This window comes from Vanessa atalanta, chromosome 20 (genome assembly GCF_905147765.1).
Source record: "Vanessa atalanta chromosome 20, ilVanAtal1.2, whole genome shotgun sequence".
Classification (NCBI taxonomy): Eukaryota; Metazoa; Arthropoda; class Insecta; order Lepidoptera; family Nymphalidae; genus Vanessa; species Vanessa atalanta.
In genome coordinates, this window is record NC_061890.1 from 3,156,364 (window position 1) to 3,183,800 (window position 27,437).

The 27,437-nt window shown below is 33.6% G+C and overlaps 1 protein-coding gene across 2 annotated transcripts; it reads right to left on the reverse strand.

Annotated features, from left to right (window-relative positions):
* Positions 1-1,204: 1,204 nt before the first annotated feature.
* On the reverse strand, positions 1,205-26,768 carry LOC125072052 (carboxypeptidase D-like). 2 transcript variants are annotated; one of them, XM_047682537.1, is made up of 22 exons: positions 26,137-26,768; positions 21,289-21,530; positions 19,991-20,160; positions 19,342-19,538; positions 18,646-18,758; positions 17,966-18,063; positions 13,984-14,145; positions 13,190-13,384; positions 11,982-12,067; positions 11,128-11,328; positions 10,660-10,745; positions 10,000-10,156; positions 9,409-9,575; positions 8,706-8,816; positions 5,630-5,786; positions 4,604-5,270; positions 4,162-4,334; positions 3,648-3,786; positions 2,453-2,655; positions 2,224-2,323; positions 1,813-1,953; positions 1,205-1,416 (listed from the first exon to the last, which is right to left on the reverse strand). In XM_047682537.1, exons 1-22 carry the CDS (start codon positions 26,578-26,580, stop codon positions 1,298-1,300), a joined length of 4,128 nt encoding a protein of 1,375 aa, XP_047538493.1. In that variant the 5' UTR covers positions 26,581-26,768; the 3' UTR covers positions 1,205-1,297. The 2 variants fall into 2 exon arrangements, with proteins under 2 accessions (XP_047538493.1, XP_047538492.1); XM_047682536.1 differs by having other exon boundaries at positions 13,984-14,220.
* Positions 26,769-27,437: the final 669 nt, after the last annotated feature.

A 27,437-nucleotide genomic window follows, 5' to 3' on the forward strand; every position in this document is an offset into this window, starting at 1 on the left:
AGGTTCGAGACGAATATATTGTGAATGTAATTACATATACTCTTGCCACGTGAAAACAGTGTTTTTTTTTAATATGTTTGCGTATTATTTTTGAATCCAAATTGATACAAGGGTTAACGACTATAAAAGAAGTTTCAACTTAGTCGTCTAAGAAGTTTATATTTCGACGTTCATGCTTGTTGGATGAGTAACCTAAACTTAACCAAATCTGTAAATTATTGCGAGCTTAAGAGCTGAGGTGAAGTTTTTTGACACCCAAATTTTCATTTGGGTGTCAAATAACGAGAGTCTAGAGCCTGCCTAATATTATTATATATGAAAAAAAAAATTGGTTCATCATTTACAAATCTAAGTATTTGAGACAATTACTGTACTGCAAAGAAAAAGTATTTTTTAAATCACCTGATTTTTAGATTTATGCAACTAACTCATCTTTACAGCAAGCTATGGATTCATATTCTACTTTTGTTTGACATTTTAATAACGGCGGTTAAAACTTAACGCGGTCTATTATCGCGTTGAATAAATAAATAGGATTTAAACCATTCCAGAATTTTAACCGTCGGTCGTCTCTGTGAAAAACAGAATTATTTTAATAAATAATAATTCTTGTGACATAAGCATTGTCTTCCAATATTAAGTATACGTATAATTATATCAAAATACATAAAGACAAGTAATTATACCTGAAAATTAACTTGGAGCTGAAACAAACATACTGCTCGTAAATCTAATCGCACATTAGATAATTATATTCAAGTTTATCTTCTAATTTATACGACGAGTACGTTACAGTGGCATTAATTAAAATATCATTTATTGGTCATACGGATCCTATGACATGTGATCTTATAAGACTTTTTAATTAAAAGCTATTTTGATTGTGACTGTACTAGTAGGAAAGACAATCACATGTATAATGTGATTGAATTTATACAAACTACGTGTATTAAATGTGCGTATTATCAGGGTCCGCATACGTTCTGTGTTCTCAAGATTTGTGTTATTTTTGACGATGAAGACGTCACCCCGACCGAACATAGATACATACTACACAAGTGTACGTGTGCACACAAACAATCGATGTTTTTTTTAATGTCATATTCCGGGGTGCTTCGGCGCCTTTACGTGTAAGAGTGACTTTATGTGTGCAGCACTCGCTTGGCACGGTATTAAAAAAAGTTACAAAACATTCAAGCATATAGGTCGATAATCCAAGGTTAAAGATCTGCATTGGAAGACTGTCAGCAGCATCAGCAGCATCAGCAGAAATCATAACATGCGACATGTCGTTTCCCTACTCATCGTTCACTGGTCTCCATTCCCGTTCTGATCTGAGCAGTACGATGTCCTCCTCCGAATCTGTCTCAGACGGCGGTAAATCTTCTTCATCGTAGTACGGCTTCCTGACAATATCTATCAATAAAATTAAAATTAGATTCAATTCACCTTAAAAAATATTATTCCTATAAAATTAATTACATTGTACTCTATCGGTTAAGTTTGGGACACCACGTCGCTAATGCGTATTTAATTGTTAAATAATAGTTGTGGTTTTAGAAGAGTTACGTTTTTATAATTTTGATAGGTTACCAGGCTACCTAGCGGCTTTACTCAGGGCCAGCTTTCGCCATTTAGGAGTCCTGAGCAAGTTTTGGACTGGGATGTTCCTGTTATATTATAATATATTACCCTCTATACAATAGTTTGACTTTCAATCTTCAATATCAGATTCCTTCATGGGTCGGCAATTAAAGTCGTCCCGGGCGTACCCCTGACGTAGTCTATCGTGTAATACAAAGGCGAGCTCACCGTAGGCCTCGTCCTCGCACAGCGGGCGCTTGTCGTCGGACGGCAGCTGCACGAAGTGGTAGTCGCGGCGCGCGAGCTGCGCCCGCTGGCGGTGCGCGAAGCACCACGCGCCCGCCACCACCACCGCCACGCCCACCACGCCTGCCGCACCGACATTAGTCAAAATCTTAGTATTGAATGGTCATGTCAGAAAGAAAGAGAGAGAAATTGACATCTTATAAAACAATATTAAATGTAAATTTCAGAACACTGTTTGAGAATATAGATTCTACCGATAACAACCAGCCTGAAATTCTGTAGTGAATCTTACCAACAAATAACACAGGTTTGTTAGTAAATATACAGCTTCATTGTAAAGTATCGTGGAAGAGACCAGAGTGTTTAAATAGGCTTGGATTTAAATAAACATACCTGCTACCATTACGAAAACGAAACGTGACATCCCGAGTATATTGTCGTCTTTCTCCAACTTGAGTAGCACGTTCGGTGTGACATTATCGTTGCTATTTATCTGAAAACAAGATGATATAGAACATTAAAGAGGAGACATGTTTATTTGGCTTACTATAGTAAAGTAAGACAGCTACATATGATTGACTTTGTGTAAGAACGAGATAGCATTAAATTTGTTAGCACTCACCTTAACGTGCCTGCTCTTCGTAATAAATCCATCATTAACGGCCGATATCAGTACTTCGTGTCCCATGTACGTGACAGGTAGTGTGATCACGTATCGACCGTATTGGTCACTGGTGTTGGAAGATATTGGTCGTTTGGAATCCAAGGGGAAGACTGTCAATTCGGTTTCGGGGAGGGGGGCGCTGTCACGATCCAGAGATAAACCTATAAAGATATAAAATAATCAAGATTTTTGGTACACTATAAAAAATAACACTGGTGCCATACGTAATGGCATATATACATCAGATAGAGCAACACTAAATATATAAAATAGTATATCAAGTTCAATCACTGGAAGTAGTATGAATTTTGCATAATATTCATTATATATTGTAAATTGAATGAGTTTTTAATGATATTTTTTTGTGAGGTAATTTAAATATAAAATGATAGACTACAATGCGAGCAATACTTGTCATGTATAAATTTTTAATAAAAAAATTTAATAAAAAATATTTTTTATTTGTTTTGCTGTCCTTACACTCAGTCGTCTCACGCACACCACAGACATCTTGTATGCACGAGAGATATTCATACTAATGCACGCCGGTAATTTGACATGAGGCGCTTTCGTGAATCAAATCAAATTCCTCTATTCTATATAGAATCAAATTGAACACTACCACCGGTCGGGAATGGAAAATACCCTGACCTGAGAAGAACCGGCGAAAGAAACTCAGCAGGTCTTTTTTTGTCAATTAGTGATTCTTCACAAATATTCAATATCAAAAAATAAATAATCAGGAGACGATCGTTTAATTTCCAAGGTGTGTTATCAACTATAGATCTATACAGGGCCGGAACTACCATATGGCTTTTTGGATTTCAGCCCAGGGCCCCAGGCTTTGAATCCCCAGGGATTCAAAGCCCCAGCTAAGTTAAGTCAAAGTTAAAAATAGACGATTATGCGAAAGAATCTATAACTTTATTAAATTAAACAGATCGTATGGTTTGCAGCCCTGCGAGTCCTGCAATTAATCAAACCCATTCCATTAATTTAATTCAAGTCTACGTTCAGATATGTCTAAGGTGGGCCCCTAAATAGTGTTAGCCCAGGGCCCCCTAAACTTACGGTACGGCCCTGTATCTATACTATCTTCCGCACGGCCAAAACTACTTTGTAATTAGTTTAAGATCCCTCGTATAATTCATACCGGTAATGTATACAGTGTCCGGATCTTTTGGAATCGGTATATCTTCGAACTGCCCTCCGGGGATTTCCTCAGCGTTAATCCTTCGAAGCACGACGTCCTTCTGCTTCACGACTCCTTCAACCACACGCCATGTCAGCATCTGCAGAAATGTATGCTCGTATTTTCAAAAAATGTGTCCGTCTATATTCAGTGTGATATGGGAGTGGTGTAAATTTGTATTAATTTGAAATGCGAATGATAAGCGAATCTTTGATATGAAATATGTAATTTTATGCAAATCGCAAACCTAGCTAACCCATTATAAATAGGTATTTAACTACTCATATCTTTTCATTTTTACCTTCTAAGAATTTTACCTTTCTTTCCAATTCTACCTTTGTCATGACTCCTACGATCGGAATAGGCGATAGAACCATTCGCTGCGGTCAATGGACTTGTCGCCAATAACGGATGAGGACGAGCATATCGTCCGTCCGTCGAGAGGTGTATAAGTGTAATGCAAGCACGGCAGCACCTGGTCGCGGTAGCCGTGGCAGCGCACGATGACGCGGTAGTCGGCGGGCGGCAGCAGCGCGCGGTAGTGCGCGAGGTTGCGCGACGCGCGGAACTGGCGCGCGCTGCCCGCCACGGCCAGCACGGCGCCGCGCATGGCGCCGCCCTGCTCGTTGCGCACGAAGCCCGCCACGCCTGCGGCACGTCAGCGGGAATGTCTTAAGCACGGGAGATGGCGATCCTGCACTCTCTTAGGAACTTTACTTATATTATATTTTTACTTGAGACTAGGCGTTTGAGCTGTAGTGCAGTTAAGTCCAAACAAATTATGTGCTGAAGGAACGTTTTCAAACTTTACTTGATTCAATTCACATTATGAATCGCCATTTTCTCTGTACTAAAGTAATACTTCCAACAGATAAACGATATCAATGGTAGTACTTTTGCAATGAACGATCACTAACCAGTATTAGCCTGTTCGATGAACTTCATGATTCCTCGCAAGTTATTCCGCCACGTCCACGCTATGTCATCCTCCAGCGGCATCTTGCAGCAGCTCAGGCCGACCGACACTATCGGAACGTTGAACCTCTCGTATATTAAATCCAGAAGATTTTCGTGCTGCACGTTCATGGTTTCCTTGCACGGGTATTTGTTACTCGGTGTCCTGTTATCCTGGTACTTGTGAGCGAACTTCTCGTAAATTTCTTTGGAGAAATTGGGGATAGTCACATCTTCGCTCCCGGAACCCAAATCCAGTATCAAATCGTATCGTTCTGACTCTAATAAGCCAACGAACGCTTTCTCCCTCGTGTAGTTGGATAGCGAATTTAAATTCTTCTTCGTCAAGTAACTGTACAGACTGCTTCCGAATTCCTCTTCCATGACATCGAGATCACATTTCTCTGTATGGTCGTAGAGGTTCAGTACTTTTCCGAACAATGGGTCTAGATTCGGTATGAAGTGTAGTACCGCGTTTTTCAATAGTCGTTTATGTATGGGTTCTCCTATCTGGTAGGCTGTGCAAATATGCCGCGCAAAGTTCAGCAACATCTCTTGTCCCAGAGGCTGTGAGCCGTATAGGTTGCTTATGAGAGCGATGTGGAATTTAGTTTCCTCCGGCGATCCAGCCTGGAAAAAATATTCTATTTTAGTATTACTTTTAAATGAGCACCACAGTTGACCTTGGAATTAGAAAATCTTTACTAGTAATGGATTTATTTAAAGAAATATTAATAAATAACATAACACAACATTTCTCAATATCAAAGACGATATTATATAGAGGATATTATATTATATAGATGATAAAAAGAGTTATTTAACAATAGTTTATTTGATTGACAGAACTTTATAATTTTCTTGACCCGCTAATATAACATATATGTAAACCTACCAGTTAAAACTGTAAGATGATTATAAGAAAATGTTGTTAGAAGTATTATCAGTGGTAATTATTAATTGAATACTTTACTACATTGAGCACTCACATCATCGGTTATCTTCAGCTCGTGTAGCGTGGCGGTTTTCATGCTGTCTCCGGCGCGGAACTCCGCGATGTCTGGGAACCTGTTCTCTAACTCCGCCAGCTCCGCGTACATCTCCAGCGGAGTGTGGTAGTGCTTGTTCATTATATTGTCCAAAACACTATGAATTTTTTATAAGAATTATTGCTAAAATAATACTATTCGAGTTGTTGGTAATTTTTTTAACTGTTTGTAGGTATATGGCGATAATAGCGCCATCTATAAAAGATAATTTATAACCTAACATCTCAAATACTACAACGATTTTTGGACAAATAGTGTATTTATTTAAATATATTACATAACATTAAAAAAAGATGTTATTTTTTATAGTATTCATTATTATTTTCTTCTTTTAGACTAAAAAGTGATAATAAAAACGTATTATTATTTATATCTCAGTACAGCTCTAGAGTGTTACTCAAAACAATATATATATATTAATGTTCTGTACATGCTGAACTCCTGCTAAACAGTTAGACCGATTTTTATGAATATTTTGGAGTGTATTTTTTAGTCCCATGGTTAAGATTGGTCCCGTAGGCGGTACCAATCGAATACCAAAACGAATTCGAGACACGCAGCTGTTATATTATTATTATATTATATATATATTATATTTATATATTATATATATTAATGTTCTGTACATGCTGAACTCCTGCTAAGCAGTTAGACCGATTTTTATGAATATTTTGGAGTGTATTTTGGAGTCCCATGGTTAAGATTGGTCCCGTAGGCGGTACCAATCGAATACCAAAACGAATTCGAGACACGCAGCTTTTATAAATATAATGTGTCTAATAAATATATAAATAAATATACATTTATTAATGAAAAAACTATAACGTGGTTAGTTTTGCGAAAGCATTTTGATAACAAAATGATTAGGGCATATCATATACTTTCAATATATTGAAACCTAATTGTACTTGTTTAAAGTTTTGATTCTTTAATTGTTTTATAAAATATTTTATGTTAAGTTATGTTTAGAATCTAGATATGATTGGTAAGAGTCAGTCAGCACTGAAGTCGTTTAATACTATAATATGTGATTCTACAAATTCAAACGCCTAAGATTCAAAAATCCACATATAAAATTACCCAAAAACTCTATATTATAAACCTATAACACATTTATTTGAACCAAACATTAGTGCAATTAAATTAATTATTTGTATAAGATATAAAAACTAACATTATCAATAACAAGCAGTAAATACAAAATGAGGAAGAAATTGAATACATTAAATATAACGTATTTTAGGTATTAATGTTTAGAATAATAATAAAATAATAATGGAATATGAATGAAGAAAAAATGAACGGTAGAAAACATGCCTCTAAGGTAACAAATTCTAGTTTAAAACTTGTTTAACTATTGATTTAATATTATTTTAATAATATTTAGAGATAATTAAAGATTAGAAATAAATGAGTAAGTAATATTACAATGGAAACTGTAACGTCGAATCATTAGTACGTGCAGACAGTTAGTGCGAAACAATAGACAAACGCCAGTATATACATATATTTCTTTACATACATAATTATAAAAAAATAATCAAAAATATATTTGTAAGAAAAAAAGAAGCAAAAACGCTTTTTAAAGATTAAAAATATGATTTCAAAATTTGTTTGTATTTTTTTACAAATAAATCGATTATATATAATTATAGATTAATATAATTTGTAAATTAGAAATGTATACACAACATAAATATTTAAGTTTTGTATACTCTGTGACAATTACAAATATATATAGAAACATTATAAATACTCTCTATGTAATGTAAGTATATAATTAAAGTGATAAATGCAAAAGTAAATGACATATATATTTATAACACATAATATTTTATTTATTCATTTACAATCTCATCTCGGTATATTGCCGGCCTCGGTAAATAATAAATTTAAATCAGCAATAAGCCTTTATTTGACTTTTTTTTTATTTGTACAATGAAGACTTGACAAAGATTGAACTTTGTCAAATAATCACAACCAAAGAGCTAGCAGAAATTAAATGATTTTTCTTATAGATATATAAAAATATATATCTATAAGAAAATATATAGAAATTATGTTTAGGATAGTGCATGCGAATTTTAACTACATCACTTGAATATCGATTGTTTATCGATTAATCGATTGTATTTTATACACTATAGATACTAACGATTAACATTTTGTTTTAAAATAGTTACTGTATTAATACTTACAAAAATATGGAAACAATACATACTAAACAGACAAAAAAATCTCATTGATTGGACATTTTAATTTGTTTGAAAATCAATTAAATGATAAATCTTAAAATCAAAAAAATTATCTATCGTTATGTTATTGATAGTTTTTTTTGTAAATCTATAAATTCAATAAGTTCTGAAGGCGTATTTTTGTGCCTGAATGAATTTATTTTCAGGGTCAATTAAATAATATATAGATAGATAAATAAATACCAATCGATTTATCGAAACATACTCAATCGATGTTTCCAGAACCATGCAGCTACATCGATATAATCAAATTAAAAATATAAAAAGATATAAAAAAATTCCAATTCGCGTACTCTTCTTAGCTTATTAAATACCACTCCACTTATAAAAACAAAAATTTTTATATGATTTATTTGTTTGTGAGAATGAAAGGCTGACGGCACACTTATATTAAACAAGTTACAAATATATATAGGGATAAGTGGAAAGTATATACATGGTGTGTAAAATATTATAATTATTATAGTCATGGTATAAGGAGTATTACATCAAGATAATTAATCAGACAACTGATCAGAAATTATTCGTTAACTTGTGAACTGAGTGTAATATTTTAATTCATACACATATATATTTTCTATTTACTTTTATATTGCAAATTAAAAGCACAGTACTTGTTTTGTAATTAAAATATTTTTGTATAATTATCATAGGTTTAGATAGCGTAAGACGGTGCAAAAAGCGATGTTATAATATTTATACGAAGCAAGCCAGATTCGACTCTAATACGTAACAGATAAGGTTCATAATTAATCACTTACCGGAAGTCATAAGCAGAGGACCAGTGCTGAGGGTCGTCTGGCATCAAGGTGAAGTTGAGGCTGACCGAGCCGTTCACGGGGACCGTTACTTGCTCCGTTACACTTTCATAACTACAACAAAAAGTAAAAATTAGGACGCAGTTCTCTTACGCGGCTCACAGTAGAGTGTACCTTCTCTGTCTCATTCCTTTATATAAACTTTTTTGTTGTTCTTGTTTTAATTCACACTGGATATCGTAAATCGATGTATTGTATTTATAATTTAATACATAACATGTCCCATGGCACCTCTCGTTTTATCTCCCATTATCGTATATCATTTTGGTTTACCGCCACTGTTTTGAGTGACTATCACTAATGGCTGCAAAAACCGAAAGCCAGTATATAATCTACTCTTCTTCTCTTTTTAACACTTTCCCTGTCCAGTTGTACCACATACGATTCATGGTTATTGTTTAACTATTGCGTCAAGTTACCATATATCTTTAGAGTTTTAATCTAAGTATCATTGCTAAAAACTCCCCCCCTCTCCCGTTACAGATAGTACGTGACTATAGTGTCAGCTATTTGGCATAGACGATATCAAGCCTTCATATATACTAACATAGTTTGTATTTTCTATGTGACCAAACTTGAGAGAGTTTTAATCTAAGTCTCCTTGTTGTCGCTTTCCAAGTAAACATATCCAAGAACGTCCTCTCACCCCTCTTTGCTGGCAGTGATGTTGTAGCTGCCGGGCACCAGCAATCGCCAGTAGTCGCCGTCCCGCGCCGCGCGCACGGGGTGGCGGATGCCGGACACGGAGATGGTGGCGTTGGCCAGGCCGTGCCCGATGTGGCTGTGGACGAAGCCGGTGACGCCTCTGTGGACCTTGGTGGGAGAATCATCATATGTTATAATATGTAAAACTAAATTAGAATTTATAATTCATCTCGCGCTCGGTGGCAAAGGATAATTTCGTGTGGAACAAATCGTTCGACACTCATTATTTATCCGACGGGTTCGATTAACGCCCACGCGGTTGGCCCGCCGGTGCGAGCGCTATGACCATCATTTTCCTTTTTGCCTTTACGTAATTAGACCTCTGAAGAACCGCCATACTGGTACAAATGACCTAGTATTTTGTGTCATTATCTCCCGGTCTATATTGGATAGGCAACAAAAACATACTTACAGCTTTTACGTAAATTGCATTGTATCGTGCAGGCTTGTTTGTATAGAATAACCGTCTGGTCGAGACGGTCAAGGTACCACTTATAATCAGTAATTTTAACTAAGCAAGAATAATATCTACCTCTTCAATGAATTCCAGCAGGGCTTCTCTATTGTCTTCCCAATATGTCGGTAAATCTTCTGACGGTGGGAACTTGTAGCAGCCCAGCTCTAGCGTTATCTCCATGTCGTTGGAATGCAAATAGTTCCAATCTTGCATTCCACCAGCTAATACGTACCTATAAGGAGTAAACAACGTCACAATTCTTCATTCTAGTAATGATTTGGTAATCACCAATTATTGTTTTTTTTTTTTAATATTGGACAACATCACATACTCTGATTCCAATGTAAGTAGCTAAAGCATTTGTGGTTATGGAAATCAGAAGTAACGACGGTTCCACAAACACCCAGACCCAAGACAACATCGAAAACTAATGAACTTTTTAAACATCGACTCGGCCGGTAATCGGACCCGGGACCTCAGAGTGGCGTACCCATGAAAACCGGTGTACACACTACTCGAACACTAACATAAAAACTAATATAACAACCTACAATACAATTTATACTTTTTAACCGTCATTCTTCATCATCATATTTTTTGGCCATGGTTTACTGCCTGATACATTCCCAATTAATATTCGTCATTCAGAAGCAAGTAGTTATAGAAGGAATAATAAGTCCGTATCCATCACTTCTCTTATCTTCTTCCTATGACAAGTTTACAAAGTCTGCTTACCATTTAGCGCCGTTCGTGATGCCTTCTGGGAAGTTTTCGTCGCTTGTGTCCTTACAGGGCTGGCCAAGATGCATTTTGTGATGGGCCTATGATATTTAATATATATCCATTATACCAAAAAGTCTATGTTTTATAAAATACATTCAATAAATTAAACATGTTCACACACATACACACAGCACGAAATTAATTGAATAAATAATGCAAACTATATGCTTTATGCGTACCAACAATGCGGCCTCTTAACTTCGTTACGTGTTTAGATCAAACTTTCCACATTAAATGTAGAGTGTCATCTGAGTGATTATAGTAGGAATTTTATGTTAGATAGATTTTTAATTTGGACTGAAAATCTTTAAGGCAATGTTACTATGTGACTATTAATTAAATTAAATTATGTTGCTACGTGTAAAAAACTAAATCGTCAAAATAAAACAGACACAATATCTTAGGTGATTGAAAACTTACATTTGAGTAAACTTGTGCTATATGTACGAAAACTGCGTTATCCGGAGTTAAGTTTTCTTCGCCGTTAGTCATGTCCTGGTTGCCGTCGTACGGGTAGTTCGCAACCAGAGATCCTCCGTGTAAGTTTGCGGATAGAACGAATGGGATGGATAAAGTCCAATTCATTACTGCTAGTGTTTCGGGTTCGGGGTTCTTGTTATACTGGAAAATAAATGTGCAATAAAAAATTAACTTAGTATTGTAAACTAATTTTCGGCCGCGGCTACGGTATTATGGCTGAGGGGGGGGGGGCGTTATGCGATTGCAGATTTTAAGTACAAAATATTGGCCTTATCTTTTATTGGTGTTCTTACTTCATACCAAATTTTGACAATTTCTGTTTAGTGTTTTAGCCGTGAATGAGAGACAGTCAGAGTTACTTTCGCGTTTAGTATTGATTTTAAAAGATTCCTCATTGGAATTTTTGACGTAAGGCGTATTGAATGTATAAACATTCAATAATTTATATTTAAGAATAAAAAATACTATAATTTTCTTAAAATATTAATCGTTACTCTTAAATACTATACTATAACGTGCGGTTTAAGCCGCGCGAAATTTATAAAATATACCAATGGCACACAAAACGTTACCCTTCATTTACCCACATCGAGGTGTGAATTAAAGTAGCCTTTGACCTTCCACGGGACTTTAAACTATTGCCATACGAAATTTACACCTAAATCGGTTCAGCGGATTAAGCGTTAAGAGGTAACAGATTTTGTGATTAAATAATAAGATTAATTTAAAACTATACAGCGAAGATGGCGCCCATTAAAATAATTTCGTGTATATATAAAATAATATAATTGTACCTTAGTTGGTCCATATTGGTCCGGGAAGTTTCTGTTCAGATCGACTTTATTCGCATTCGCCCTGCCATGTATACTGCTGTAGTCCTCTAGATAAATAAAAAAAATATATATTATATAATTACATCACTGCAAGCAATGTTATAAATATCATCCAGCTAAAAACTTTTCAAACGCCACACTCTTGAATATTTCCAATTTCAATTCATGCAATAAATGAAAAAAATAAAAAGTTTTTCACACACAAAACCCACTCCACACGATTTAGCAAAACTTGCAAAACTTGACGATAGCATATCGGGCACACTCGTGACTTCTCACCTATACTAAATTAAATACCTGACACCAGCATTTGCTATAAGTAAAAATGTTTTAATACATACATACGTGTATAAGTGAGTACACCCTGGTGTGAAATTTTGCTAAAAAAGTTAACGCGTAATAATAATGCGAGCCGAGATGGCCCAGTAGATCTTAACTGAAGATTTTCAAATTGTCGTTTCACCCGGGCCGTACCGCTGATTAATTATCGGGCACTCGCACCTACACCTATGGAGTCTGATGAAATTTAGCCAAATGTATATTGACCAATCAGCGAAGAACCATCGTGAAATAAACTCAAAATCCGAAATCTGGAGAACTGAAGGACATATTATATTACAGGACACGCTGGTTACGTTGTTTGTTCACTTATCTTTAACAATTAATAAATTATAATATACGATATGTGAGCCGAGATGACCCAGTGGTTAGAATGCGTGCATCTTAACCGATGATTTCGGGTTGAAGCCCAGGCAAGCACCACTGAATTTTCATGTGCTTAATTTGTGTTTATAATTGATCTCGTGCTCGGCGGTGAAGGAAAACATCGTGAGGAAACCTGCATGGGCCTCCTCAAAGGGAGAGGAGGCCTTAGCCTTAGGTCATTTACAGGCTGTTAATGTATGTATATTGCTTATTTAAAACATGATGCAATTATATGATACAAGCGACCAGTTCGAGCTTCGCACGGTCCAAATTTATTAATAAAGAAATCTAATAATGAAATCTAATCCTATAACATTCAGGGATGTTGCTTTCTATGAGTGAAACTTCATTCAGCGGGTCATTATTTCCGGAAATTAAAATCCTAGATTAAAAAAAAAAAAACAATTTTTACCTCTTTACAATATTAGATTAAATATCAAAATGCAAAAACTAAAGCCACTCACTGACTCTCGCAAGCTCATATCCGTCTGGATTCATACTCGGCATTAGATGAACCCTGGTGCTGTTGAGGATTGTCTGCACCCGATGGTCACCGCTCGTATATTGCTGGCAGAGGTACTTGGCTAGCAGCAGCAGCATTTCTCGACCCACAACCTCGTTACCGTGCATGTTAGCGACGTACTTGAATTCTGGCTTGCCTGATGGTCAGAGATTGCCACGTGACAAAATTTTGCCCAAATGTGCTTAAGTTGCAAGTTGAAGCGACAACGACAGATCGTTTATCTAGCGATGTAAAAAGTCATATGTTCGATCCTAACCCCTTGGGCTATTGTCATAGTGGTAAGTAGGAAATATATTTTTTTTAATATTGTAACTTACTTATCCCCTTTTTTAAAAAGTGAAGGAAAAGTGTATGCTCAAATTTCAGTCAGATTTTTTGGTTATTAATGATTTGAAGTATTCCAAAACTTTGCACTGTAGTCAATATTTCTATTAATATTTATGGCTGATATTTTTATACAGAAATTATCAGTAGTTTCTCGACGTTTAAACAGTAGCTGGATATCGCTTTTGGTTCTTTCTCAGTATCAACTCTAACCGATCGTGTTGAATCACGTCCCATTGGATTATGAGACTTAGAGAAAACTTTTGGGCACTACAATATCCACTACGCACTTGGATAGTCTCTGATCAGATTAGTCGCAATGATGCAAAAAGGTCGAAAGCAGATCGATCAAAGCATAATAATAATATTGATAAAATAAATACAAATTCTTAGAATCAATTTTTTTCTTACCAGGTATATGCCTTCCAGGTTCTCGAGTTATCTCCAGAACATACAGTTCTCTGTTCTGAACGGATTTGCCGATGCTCGTCAGCTTTGTGATGTCAGGGTATGACGATGCCAAGTTCTTGAGGAACTTTTCCATCTTGACGTAATTGTGATGGGAGAAGTCCACTGCGGAAAGACCGTCGATGGGATGACGTGCGAACCTGTTACGCACTCCTGACATGCCCCGATTTGGACCCGTACCTTCGAATGGTACGACAACTGATGTACTTGAAAATTTCCTAATCACAGAGTATACTAGGCGAAATCGTATGTCTTCAAATAAAAGTCGTTAGCATGAAAGATTTGAAAGTAAGTTAATTACTCTGTGGTGCTAGAGAATGTGCGGTGGAATCGTGAAATGCTTAGAAGTAATATGCAGATTTTTAGTAGACAATTAACAAATTATACTTCTTAAGTTTCTCATAAAACGAAAATGCTTTAAAGCAAAAAAAAATTAACGGTTATACAAAGATGCAATGATTTTAAAGAAAATGGAAGAAAATGAAGAAAAATCATATTTTAAATAAAGGAAAAGAAAGAACGGGCAAATCAATAGTGCGTAACAAGAATACGAAATAAAACCACCACCGAAAACTATTGTTTATGGAGCAAACATAAGGTATATATTTGAGATTTTGGTTCAATATTTGTTGCCCAAAATATAGGCTTAATAAAGTTCATATGTATATGCACTATACAACCGAACCTTGTGGCGATAAGCTCTAAATTTTTTAAAGCTAAAATTTATATAATCCGCCAGTAATATTAAAAGGTCTTTTAAATCAACTTCTTAAACATGTTCCTACATAGATAAGTCTCATTGTTCTACTTAATTCTATCAGCTTTGGATTATTTGTATATGAAACATAATAACACTAGAAAATATAAAATTAAGTTCACTAAGTCTCAAATCTATTACCATAATATAATTATGTTATTTTATAATTATACAAATATAAAATGAAATCATTTTAAACTAATCTTTTAACAAAAAAATATAATTTAATAAGGAATAGAGTATAATTGACTTCATGCAAGATTATAAAGTTCACCCAAAACCATGGAGCTCAAAAGTTTCAGTCTTTAGTGCTATTAAATGTTTGTTATAAGTTCTAGCTAGGTACCAGTAGGTGGACCTATTTCCCACATACTCAATGTTGGTAGTCTGGCCACTAAGAGAATATTTTGCTGACGTCTGTCGGTTGATCATGACTAGTAATCTATGTTACAGAACCATCGATAGTTGAACTCGAAAACTATTCGAGATATCGATAGTATATAGTCTTGTATCAATACTGACGATAGTATCGACTGTATCATTAGGGTTTAGCTAATGGTTTTTGTAATACTAACGATAGTATTACTGATGTCAATAGTGTTGCTCATGGGGAGCTATCGATACTATCAAAAATGTCTATAGTAATCAAATGTGACGATAATGTCGATAGATCGATACAATTGCTTACAACTGAACTATCGATATGCAACATTACTAGTAATACACAACATACATAAACAGTTGACAAACGACTTTTTTATATTATCATTATTATCAAGCAGACTGGTAAACGTAACTGCCCATTGATATTGGCGCTGTAAGAAATATTAACCATTTCTGGCGTCGCCAATGCGCCGCCAACATTGAGAACTACGATGTCATGTCCCTTGTGCCTGTAGTTACACTTTAGAAAAGCATTTTTGTAATCAATTTAAAATAGGAACACGAAATTCACGCTTGTCATATCTATAGTCTTAATTCAAGCCGGTGACACTGCGAAGCGCAACTACTTACATGGTAATATTATGTACTAAACTAAATATACTATATATTCAACATGAGTCCACGTAATTATATAGTTCCTAATTGTATTATTCGTAATAACTAATATTTTTATCGTGACTGCACCAGCCAGAAACGCAAACTCTTAGCGGTCAGACTATTCAGTGCACATGACATATGGACATGAAGTTCATCCCACCATTTCATCCATCTTTAAACGTAAACAATTGTCTAAACAAACATAACATAATTCAGGGTATTAAAAAATACAAAAAACAAAACAAAAATATATTAAAACTAAGTCAGATTCTATTAGTAATTTTATTTGATTATTTTATTGCTATATAATTGAACAGTTGCATATAATACTTACATTTCATACAATATGTACATTAATTGAGCAATTAAATGTAATGAGCAAATAATTCATCAAATAGAACGCTTATTTTTTTATTTACATGATTATTGAATAAATTAATAAGTTACATTTTTTTTTTTTTGACTTAAGATAATATAGACAAAGTTCAAGGATGAGAAGTATATTATTTTAAAGAAGTATTGAAAGTTTTAATTTTGTTAGTAAAAGCTTTAGCTTGGTTATTCGGTAGATATTTACAGAAACACCGATTATAGTCATATAAGTAGTTATATGATATGGCAATATTAGTATCATATTCAACATGGCATGCCATTTGACTGGCAAAAATGGCAGCTGATAGACGATCACAACGGTCTATGGATATTGCCACTGTTTGAAATCTTGATTATCCTTACGTCACCAATGCACCACCTACCTTGGTAACTAAGATGTTATGTCCCTTGTGCCGGTTGCTACACTGACTCACTAACCCTATAGCGCTTTTGTTATTAAATTAATGCCATATTAATAATTATAAAATGGCAGTGACGATGATACGAAAAAGTCTTAACATTATGTGTTGCCAGCTTTTTACAAATAACAAAAATATTTTGTTTAAATATAAAATTAAAAATTGTATTAAATACAATAAATGATAATGGTATCAAATGACGTCATAGTAAATAATTATGAAAAAATAATTAAGTCCACTATATTAATAATTCTTAAAACTTCTCTTCAAAAAAGGAGGGGAGGCCTGAGCCCAGTTGGAACATTTACAGGCTGTTGTTTTACAATATAAATAATTCTTATACTAATAAAGTTTTGTATATAAAACATAGTGAACTTAGTCATATAGAAAGTCTATTACAATTCATGATAGAGGCACACTGCCCACTAATAAAAGTGATAATTATTTGTCCCTTTCACACTTAAGGAACTATTATGTGTTTGAAAGAGACATAATTATGTGAGACATAACTAACGATATAAAAAATGTTTTATGTCATATTTGATTATTCAAAGTCATTCTCTTATTAAGTTATATAACACTAAATCTTACTCTTAAGAATGACATTATTTTATTCACGATAAATTATACGTTTACAGTCCATACTAATAAATATTAAAAATATTAATAAATACTAATAAACGTTTTATTCGAAAATATCCTTCATTAATGGTCAGGAAGAGATCGCTGGAAGCAATAAGTTCGCGTTTGCGCACTTACTGTTTACCTAAATTACTTTTGAGCTAATTTTTAAATATATTTATAAATAAATTGTGTGCATTAAAGTTAATACATTTCTATTCTATTTTTAATAAATATCATAAATTATATTTACAAACATCCCTTGTTAATTGACGTAATTGTATTGTAATAATACTGAATAGTTTTTTTTTAATTGGAATGATTGTTCATTTTTTAAATAATATTTTTTTTAATAAAATCGATTCGGATAGTTTTAAGCACAACTTATAGACAATTTAAAAAAATTGTAGTTTAGGTTCTAACAATAAAATATATTTTATAGTTTAAAGTAATAGGATATATGTATGTATATATATTATATATGTACATGATATTGTATATGAGCTCTTTGGATAAACGATCAAATTAAAATGTTATGCCTTTTCATTATTATTACCAAAATATTTGAAGGCAGTCACAACCTTTTTTTACAGATTAATGATGTTACTTCAAGATTTTTTTGTGTAGCCTTATGCTTGCAATATAAGTACGAGTACGAAATGTACAAGTAGCCAGCAGTGTGTGGTGGTGACGGCGGTGTTGTGTCGCGACTTACCGGCGGCGAGCGAGCGTGGCCGACGGTGGACGGTCAGGTTGGCGGTGGTGTGCTCGGCCTCGGACACCGTCACCGTCACTACTTCGGGGCTCGAGTATCTGGAAACGAAGAATACAATATTACAAGTATATAAATACAAAGATCTCTCATAGCTTGTTTGATTCATACATATATTACAAAAGACATATATTTACGACAGTATTTTTTATTTAAAATACTCTATTGCACAACACATAAATACATAAGAGAAACAAGAAATAAAATAGGATAAATGGCGCGCAAAGGCGGTCTTATCGCTTATAACGATCTCTCAGAGACGACCTTTGGTGATAGAAGCTTAGAACGAAATCAGGTAAGTGCAGAAATAGATAGAGAGAGGAGATAATCGATCGATATGTACGTTAACTGAATAACATTAAATTTAAGATATTAATAGGGTTTGATTATGATTTATATGTCTATGAGAACGCGTCGAAAAAAACTGTTGGATACTTTTTCACGCACTAGTAAAATAGCGTATCGAGCGTAGCAGTCACGCATACCAAGATAATAAAATTGGCTCATTTGTTTTAGTTACTTTGCACTGCGACACTATCTAAGGTAACACGGTCTTATACGTTCATTGATTTTGAAACAATTTCCTTAAATTCCTTCGTGTTTAGAGCACACGTATTACTCACCCAGGTGCGGAAGCTGTGATATTGTATTGGCCAGGCAGCAACAATCGCCAGTATGCCCCATGTTCCGTAGTTCTAACCGGATGGTTGATACCGTCGACTAGTATTTCAGCATTCTATAAATATATTTCCGATTAAACATAGCAGTGTGAAGAGATTTTTATGAAATTAGGTATTACAATGATAGAAAAACAAAAATATATAGGAAAATTAACGAAATTTATATAATGAGTGATTCTGTATACTTGAAAATGTTCAATGAATTTGTATTCGCTGTATACCTTTTTAACATAGAACTGAGAGAGAAATTAATTTTGTTTTAATATTAAATGAAAATTGATTATTTTTAATCTATATTTCTGCTAGATGCTACCCACTATAAAACTAATATAAAAAAGAAAAAAAAAAATACATCAATCAAAAAATTATCGATTTAATAAACATGTCGATAGACACACACGCACACTTTTTTTCGAATTATTTATTGTATCTCAAAACTTAAAGTTAGTAACATAGAGTTTTGAGTCAGTTCTTTGTTACAAGTTGCTTTGGATAGTTTTGTTAATTTCAAAATTAATACATTATATACATATATTTTTACATATACATACATACATAATAGTATATAACATTTGAGTCAGCTTTTCAAAAATTACTAGATCTTTGTTCTTTAGGGTCACGCTACTGTTATATACTCACCTTAACAGCCTCTCCTGTTTCATCTACAACAAAACCTCGTATTCCAATATTGGTTTGTTCCATAAATGCTAGCAGGGGTTCACGGTTATCGGTCCAGAATTTGGGCATTTGTTCAGCTAGAGGGTACTTGCAGCAGGAGAGCTCGAAAGTCACTTCAAAGCAATTGGAGTGGAGATAGTTGAAATCTTGCATACCACCTGGAAACGTAATCATTAGTGGTTAAAGTGACCTTGAAATTGCACGAGATCTTCTTGCATCCAAAATAGTAGGATACAAGTGAAATCGTGTAGTACTTAATTCATTTATAAATTAACGATGAAATGTCCATCGTAGTTTTTAGTTACGTTTTGGGACTCTGTATCTTGTATTGTAAAGATCGTTGGCATATTTTTCAATATCAATATTTGTAAGAAAAAACGATAAGACAAACTAAAACAAATCAAGTTTCATTTATTACATCGATATTTAAAATGAAATTAATATTCATTTAGATTTTCTTGTGTTAGATATGTTCCAGAATATAACCGATTACATATTTTTCCTATCTTCAGTCAAAAGCTATGAAAGTGTTTTTATTTATTTATTTATACCAAGATTAAGAACAGATCAAGTAAATGGGTAGTATGGGGTGGTTAGTTTTCTCTCTTACCTTGGACTGAATACCAAAAAGCACCATTAGTGAGACCGTCTGTGAACTTTTCGGGTTCACAAGCATCCCCACGTTTCATCAGATCGTGTCGAGACGCGTAGACACCAGCGAGATACTTGAACAACTTATCGTCTGGAGTCTGACTCTCAACGCAACATTCCTTACCAGTGCTGAAATATCGAAATATACACATTTGTGAATCGACGAAAATTTAATTTAAAGCTACCGTTAGCTGAGTATGTCAGCAGGCTATTTGATCGTTTTTAAAATCCATTTTATATTATTTAGTAGAGGTTAAGGAACCCAGTAAAAACTGTGTTTTTTAATTCGAGTACATATTTGCTGAAAAATATCAAATTAAAAAACAATATTTAAATATAAAATTAATAAATATTAAATAGCGCGCGAAAACGCTACTTTGACAATATGACGCTGCAATGGGGTCGGTGACGTCACTTGCCTGTATTGTAACCTGTGGCACATATAATCCACATACAGTAGGTAAACGAGGTTAACAAGCGAGTGACGTCACGTGACAAACGTTTAAGAAAATGCTTTTTTATTTATGGATTTTTGAATAAATTAATTATTATTTTCAACTTTCGTTAGTAAATAACCATTTTTAAATTCATAATATATACTGATTACTATAATTGACACTTTATTTTTCGCATTGTCAAATAGCCTATTATTCCCTCCAGTAGTTATTCTTTTTCACAAATTTGCATAGATATCTTAATTAAATACAATTAAATTAGTATCCATCCTGCATAAACAGTATCGAATACTGCCTTCTTATTATAATTCAGATTCGGTAAAACGTTCGGAGATAGTAAAGTCTGTATAATCATGCAGTAAATCATGAGTTTAAACTGGCTAACTTGGACTATAGTAAACAAAGGAAATGACTGAATTGACTTAAGACTTACCTAAGATCATGAGTGATCCGGAAAAACACTGCTAAGATTTTATAATATCACAGTCATTGGTCGATGAAAACAAGATGAGAAAACCTGCGTGTGTCGAATTTGAGTCTATTTTTCCGCACTGAGGTAGTGAATTAAATTCGAAGCCTTTACATCAAGATTAAAGGTGATCATTGTCGAGTCGGATAAAGTTAACGTTAAATTTAAAGTATTATAGCTATCGTAGAACTAGAAACTTAAATTGAATTGTGATATGTTGTAGTTTTGATATACGGTACTGCCAATTTTGTTTTAAAAATGTTTTCCATAATAATGAAATCATTAAGATGGAGGAATTGTTAAATTTAGCGGAATAACGTCCAACGGTTTTACCTGGAGTCATCGTATGGATAACTGGCGACAACAGCTCCGCCGTGTAAATTTCCAGAGAGCGTGAACTGTTTCGATAGAACCCATCTCATCAGCGCGGCTGTCTCTGGTTGCCGACCACCGAATAAATACTCGTCGTCGTTTGACTTCTTCTTATCGAACTGATCTGGAAAATCTCGATTGAGGTCTACGCCTCTCGCGTTGCTTCTTCCTACATAATCTTTGAGGGATTCGCAGTCTCCTTCCTGTAACAGCATATTATTTATATATAACAATGATTACATTTTACTTTTACTGCGTGAACTTTGGAAGTGGGTAGTTGTTTATTATTATTTTAGAGGATTATATATTGGGAGTGAAATTAAATGTATAATTTTGAAAAGTAGCCACGTAATTACGACTGATGTGTTCTTCTGAGCGATTTAAACTCCGTTGGCAAGGTAGTAACCAATTGCGACGTACATACTCAGCATTCCAGGGATGTTATGGAGCTCCGTAACCGTTACCGTAATTATCGGATATTCGAAATAAAAATCTATCTGATTAAAAAATATTTATTTTTATTTTGTTTATGAATAGTGTTCTACCTAAATAGAGTATCTAACTGTAACTTTTAAGGGTATTTGTTTTTGTCTGTGATTACACTAAGTAGTCAAATGGATATTTTGTGATTTTCTTTTTTACATTTTCTAAATAATCCATAATATCCGTAACTGAAACTATCCGAAACAATCGGATAATCCAAAATGATTTGATATCTGTAATCATATCGATTCCGTCCGCCTCCATACCCAGTTTCTATACCTTATTCACTCTTACACACTCATAATTTGATGACACATCTAAGCAGATACGACCGGAGTTGCAGGGCAGTAACAATGGCTTTACATGCTAATCGCTTGTGAAGCTCACAGTCAAATTCCGGACTGCTATAGATAGTTTTTTTTTTGCCAGAAAAACCCAACAAATCAATTTTTATTGACTTGTGCCGAAATTAGGATTTAGTATGTTGGAATCTGCGTTATAAGTTAGCTACAAGATGAAATATAGTTATTGACTAAAAATTAACATAGTACATATTCGAGCACTGAGCTATAAAAAAACAATATTTAGATTTTACGTCATAGTTTACACTTAGCCGTATTCAGCATAGTACATTTTGGTTCTCGTGTTTGCTTTAAATATTATTTAAGTAAATAGTACTACAATCGTTGTATGCACGATATTTAAATTAATATTTAGTTCGGTAAACTTGAAACTCTCTGTGAAACAGAGACTGAACAAATATATATGTGTAAATATGTATATATGTGTAATTCATACTTAGTAGGAACTCTCTCTGAAATAGTAAATTGGTTTAGTGTTAATAATTTAATGTTAAATAGTAAAAAAGACAAAATGTATTAAATTCACTACTCCCAATGTAAGCATTAGCATTAGCAGCCCGTAAATGTCCCACTGTTGGGATAAAGGCCTCCTCTCCCTTTGAGGAGAAGGTTTGGAGCATATTCCACCACGCTGCTCCAATGCGGGTTGGCGGAATACACATGTGGCAGAATTTCGTTGAAATTAGACACATGCAGGTTTCCTCACGATGTTTTCCTTCACCGCCGAGCACGAGATGAATTATAAACACAAATTAAGCACATGAAATTTCAGTGGTGCCTGCCTGGGTTTGAACCCGAAATCATCGGTTAAGATGCACGCGTTCTAGCCACTGGGCCATCTCGGCTCTCCCAATGTAAGATGTGTCAAAACGAGTGTACTTTTAAACGGGGAAGAATTAGATGTTTTAGAATCAACAGAGTTCCTTGGTATGATAATAGACTGTAAGCTCCAATGGGGCCCCCATATAAATAGATTGGCGAAAAGACTCAGCTCTGCAGCCTATGCGGTAAAAAAATTAGACTTTTGACTGATGTGGATACGGCTCGCGTTGTGTATTTCAGTTATTTCCACAGTATAATGTCGTATGGCATCCTACTCTGGGGTAATGCAGCTGACATTAATACCATTTTTGTACTGCAGAAGAGGGCTATTCGTGCAATTTATAACCTGGGCCCAAAAGATTCGTTAAGAGGTAAATTTAAAGAAATTAAAATAATGACTGTCGCTTCTCAATTTGTTTTTGATAATGTTATGTATGTACGCAAAAACATAAATGATTTTGCTAGACATTGTGACGTACATTCTATTAACACTAGGAACAAGAATAAACTTGTTACTCCAAGTACCCGATTACACAGGGTTAGTAACTCTTTTTTGGGGCAATGTATACTTTTGTACAACAGGATCCCAGAAAACGTTCAAAATTATTCTATTATAAAATTCAAAAGAATCGTTAAAGAGCGATTGTGTGCTAAAGGGTATTACAACACTAATGACTTTTTAGTTGACTGCACACCTTGGGAATGAAATGATCGCCCCCAGGCTGTTTCAAATAACTAAAATATAATCATTATTGTACATGCAAAATTGAAAAAAATATATATCCCGCTGAGTTTCTTTCGCCGGTTCTTCTCAGGTCCGAGGTGTTAAATTCCGAACCGGTGGTAGATTTTTGACTATCAATAAGCAAGTGTAAACACATATTGAATAAAGATTTTTTTAACTTTGACTTCCTAAAATGTTCTTCAGAAACTACATTGTTAATTGCAAATTAGCATTAAATATCAACAGCTAATATGATACGAGTGATATAAATTTTAGAAAACGAAGCTTAAAATACGAATAAATGACCCAAAAATTATATAATCAATTAAAATATCCAATAATTCATATATGAATCGTTTTGAACTGGATGACATAAATTTCTCTATTCAACTAGATGTTACCCAATACATATTCTAAACTGGTTTACTTTTCAACGAATGCCGGATCACGCGCTCGTGACGTTTTGATAAAATATAAAGAGTTTAATAAAAAGTAACTGTATTCAATTAATGTAGAAAGTAATCGAGATAATATTTTGCAGTCAGATAGTTTATGAGGCGTTTTTTTATACATAAATTGAAATATAGTTCGATTTCGGTAAGTTGATTTTATCAAAGGAAATATCGTCCAATTATTTTTTGAGAAGGTTTAGAGAATATTCCACCAAGCTGCTCCAATGCGGGTTGGTGGAATACACATTTGGCAGAATTTCGTTGAAATTCGACACATTTCCTCACGATGTTTTCCTACACCGCCGAGAACGAAATGAATTATAAACACGAATTAAGCACGTGAAAATTCAGTGGTTCCTACCTGGGTTTGAACCCGAAATCATCGGTTAAGATGCACGCGTTCTAACCACTAGGCCATCTCGGCTCTATATATATAATATAATAATAGAATGTGGTAATGTCCGTTTGTCGCTGGTTCAGATTTCATGAAATAAAATGGATGTAACAAGGGTATTTCTTAGATGTAGAGATACATTCTTCTGAACCTGAGAGACCACCTTCGCTTAGCTTATTTATCAGCTATTTGGAAGATAGTAGTGTACAACATTTTTAAAACACTTCTGTTTCTCGTAAATCAGTTAATTTTAAGTTGACTATGTGCTTGAACTCTATCTGTTTGGTCGTTGCCTATCTATACGGATTTTAAGGGAATAGAGTGCATCTATGAATATGTAATATTATGTCTCCTTTACTGTTGATTCCGTGAACCATCTTCGTTAAGACATGGTTGAAATCGATCAAAACAACAAGATGACTATATACAGTACACCCTTACTGTACATGACATATACAGTTCATACATGAAGAAGACAATATTCGGTATTGTAATTATTGAATGAATTTTGTTTTTAATAACAATTGTGGCTCGATTTTGGATATGAGAACTAGTCACATCACATTGATACACAAACTTTGTATAAAACTATTCATGTATAGTAATTATATCATTATATAAATAAAAACAAGTTTTTATTCACGTAACATTATCTCATGAGAATTTGTAAAAAATTTACTTACGTATTTTTATTTTTCAAAGTTAATATTATTTTTGTAATAATAATGTTCTCTTTTTTAATCTGGTAGGATGGCAAATTCCAATTTTTTTTTTATTGAATTTTTAATGATGAGAAAGATTAAGTACACTATAACAGCAACTTGTCTTTTTTTTGTGGCATTAGATTTGAGCATGGTAACTTTATATAAATTATTTATACTATAATTTATTGTATACATATATAAATGTAAAATTAATTAGTGTGCAATAAAGTATTAATAAATATTTATATATAATATATCTCTAGTTTGTTCTTGTTTAAAATTAGTTTTTTTTTAAATTGATGACTTTGGTCTTTATTTTCCTATTAGCATACCTACTAGAAAAATAAGGCATTTAATGTGTTTTAAATACACATTTATTATTAATTTTGTTTATGATCAAGGTACAATTATTGATATCAATAAATTTATGGACATGTTTACAAATACAGAGAAATTCAATGATAGCATTTATTATATTTTGCAAACACTTGCAATAACCTCATTATCAATAACTGGTCCTTGACGATTGATACAATATTAATTAATAATAATATGTTGTCAACTACAATTTTCCTATATATCTGTATATGCTTTTGAGTAAAAATATATAGCTTTTGTTTAGTCATTTTTAAGTTTCAGTAAGGTTATCTTAATTTATAAACAACTGCTTTATTACTTGTTATAATTCTTGTCATTTTAGGGGAATTCCATTATACATTAAGAGTTTAAAGTTAACATATAAGGAAAATTGCAGTTTAAAAGAGTAATGTAATAGAAATTGATGTTTGCAATTGTAATAATGAAGAATTTTGTTCATTTTTTAATCAAGAATTAAGCTTAAAGCTAAAAAAGAAATACTTTAACCAACCTTACTCGCTTCAAATCCATCAGGATTCAGAGATGGCATCAAATGAATATCAGTGCTGTTCACCAGCTTTGTAATCCTATCGTCTTTACCATAGTTTAAGAGTAAATATTGGGCTAAGTAAATAACCAACTCTCGGCCAACAGATTCATCCCCGTGCATATTTGCGACATATTTAAATGATGGTCGTTCTGGGTGTATTTGTTTTACACCTTCACTTATTTGTATCACAAGAAGTCGGCGTCCTTCTACAGACTTTCCGATCGAGTAAACTTTAGCGAGTTCCGGGTATGAGGCCTCCAGTTTATTAAATAAAGTCACCAGGTCGTCATATTTTGTGTACTTCGGTGGAGTAAGAAAAGACTCATCATCTTCTTCTATAGAGCGTGGCACGCATTCACTTATTAAAAGAGTAAATATTACAAACATAAACTTAGGCGAAAACATCGTGCGTGTTTCCTTTCATTCAATATTTAAACAACTTTAGAATGTTCATGAAGAAACTGGTCACTTAATATCCACTACAAACATTATTCGCAAATGCGATATATTGTAACTTGTAAATTATCAGATAAGAAAGAAATAGGAAAGCTGATTCACACCCTACAGCTGATGGTGACGACTTGACGACTCGAGTTAAGACTGACGAGACAGATATTTGTGTTGCCAGCATAATTATTCCAGCCCGATTACAAAGTAAATTTTTGAAGTGTAACTTGTTAGGATGCGATTCGAGAGTTGATAGATGGACGAGAAATTATCGTAAGAGGATAATTTTAAGAATGCGCTATATGAGGGAAGAAAGAAATATTGTTTAAGAAGTATTTTTTGTGATTAAAAATATTTATTTTGTTTTCAAATATGACTATATAGATACTTAACGGGCAATTTATCGAATAAGTTCGTCGGACCAATCTCCGATGACGGATCAATTGATTTTAATGTATCTTAATTCAAAATAGTTACAAAAGGATAAAAAAATACCATTTAAGAAATAACGTTTATGTGACATCACATTGTAAATGTGCGCATTTTATTTACTTATATTTCAGTACAAGAACTTAATCTAATCAAACAACACTTATTTAAAATAATCAACCCATACAAATACCGTCATTCTTTTAAAAAAAAAAAAACAACACAAAATATATATTTAAATTACTTATACTAAATGATAAGATGTAATACTCAAATACTATTTTTTTAAATATAAATACTTACATAAATAGTACATAGGACATCGAAGTACCATGATTTTCGAAATAATCGATAATGCTATTTATTTAAAAAAAAAACATATTAAA

Coding starts and splice junctions, on each gene's coding strand:
- LOC125072052 (XM_047682536.1), bottom strand. CDS start 26,580: ATGTTTTCGCCTAAGTTTATGTTTGTAATATTTACTCTTTTAATAAGT. Junction 18,064..18,645: donor ATCACAGCTTCCGCACCTGG/GTGAGTAATACG, acceptor CTTCGTTTCCAG/ATACTCGAGCCCCGAAGTAG. Junction 3,787..4,161: donor GCCACGGCTACCGCGACCAG/GTGCTGCCGTGC, acceptor ACATTTCTGCAG/ATGCTGACATGGCGTGTGGT.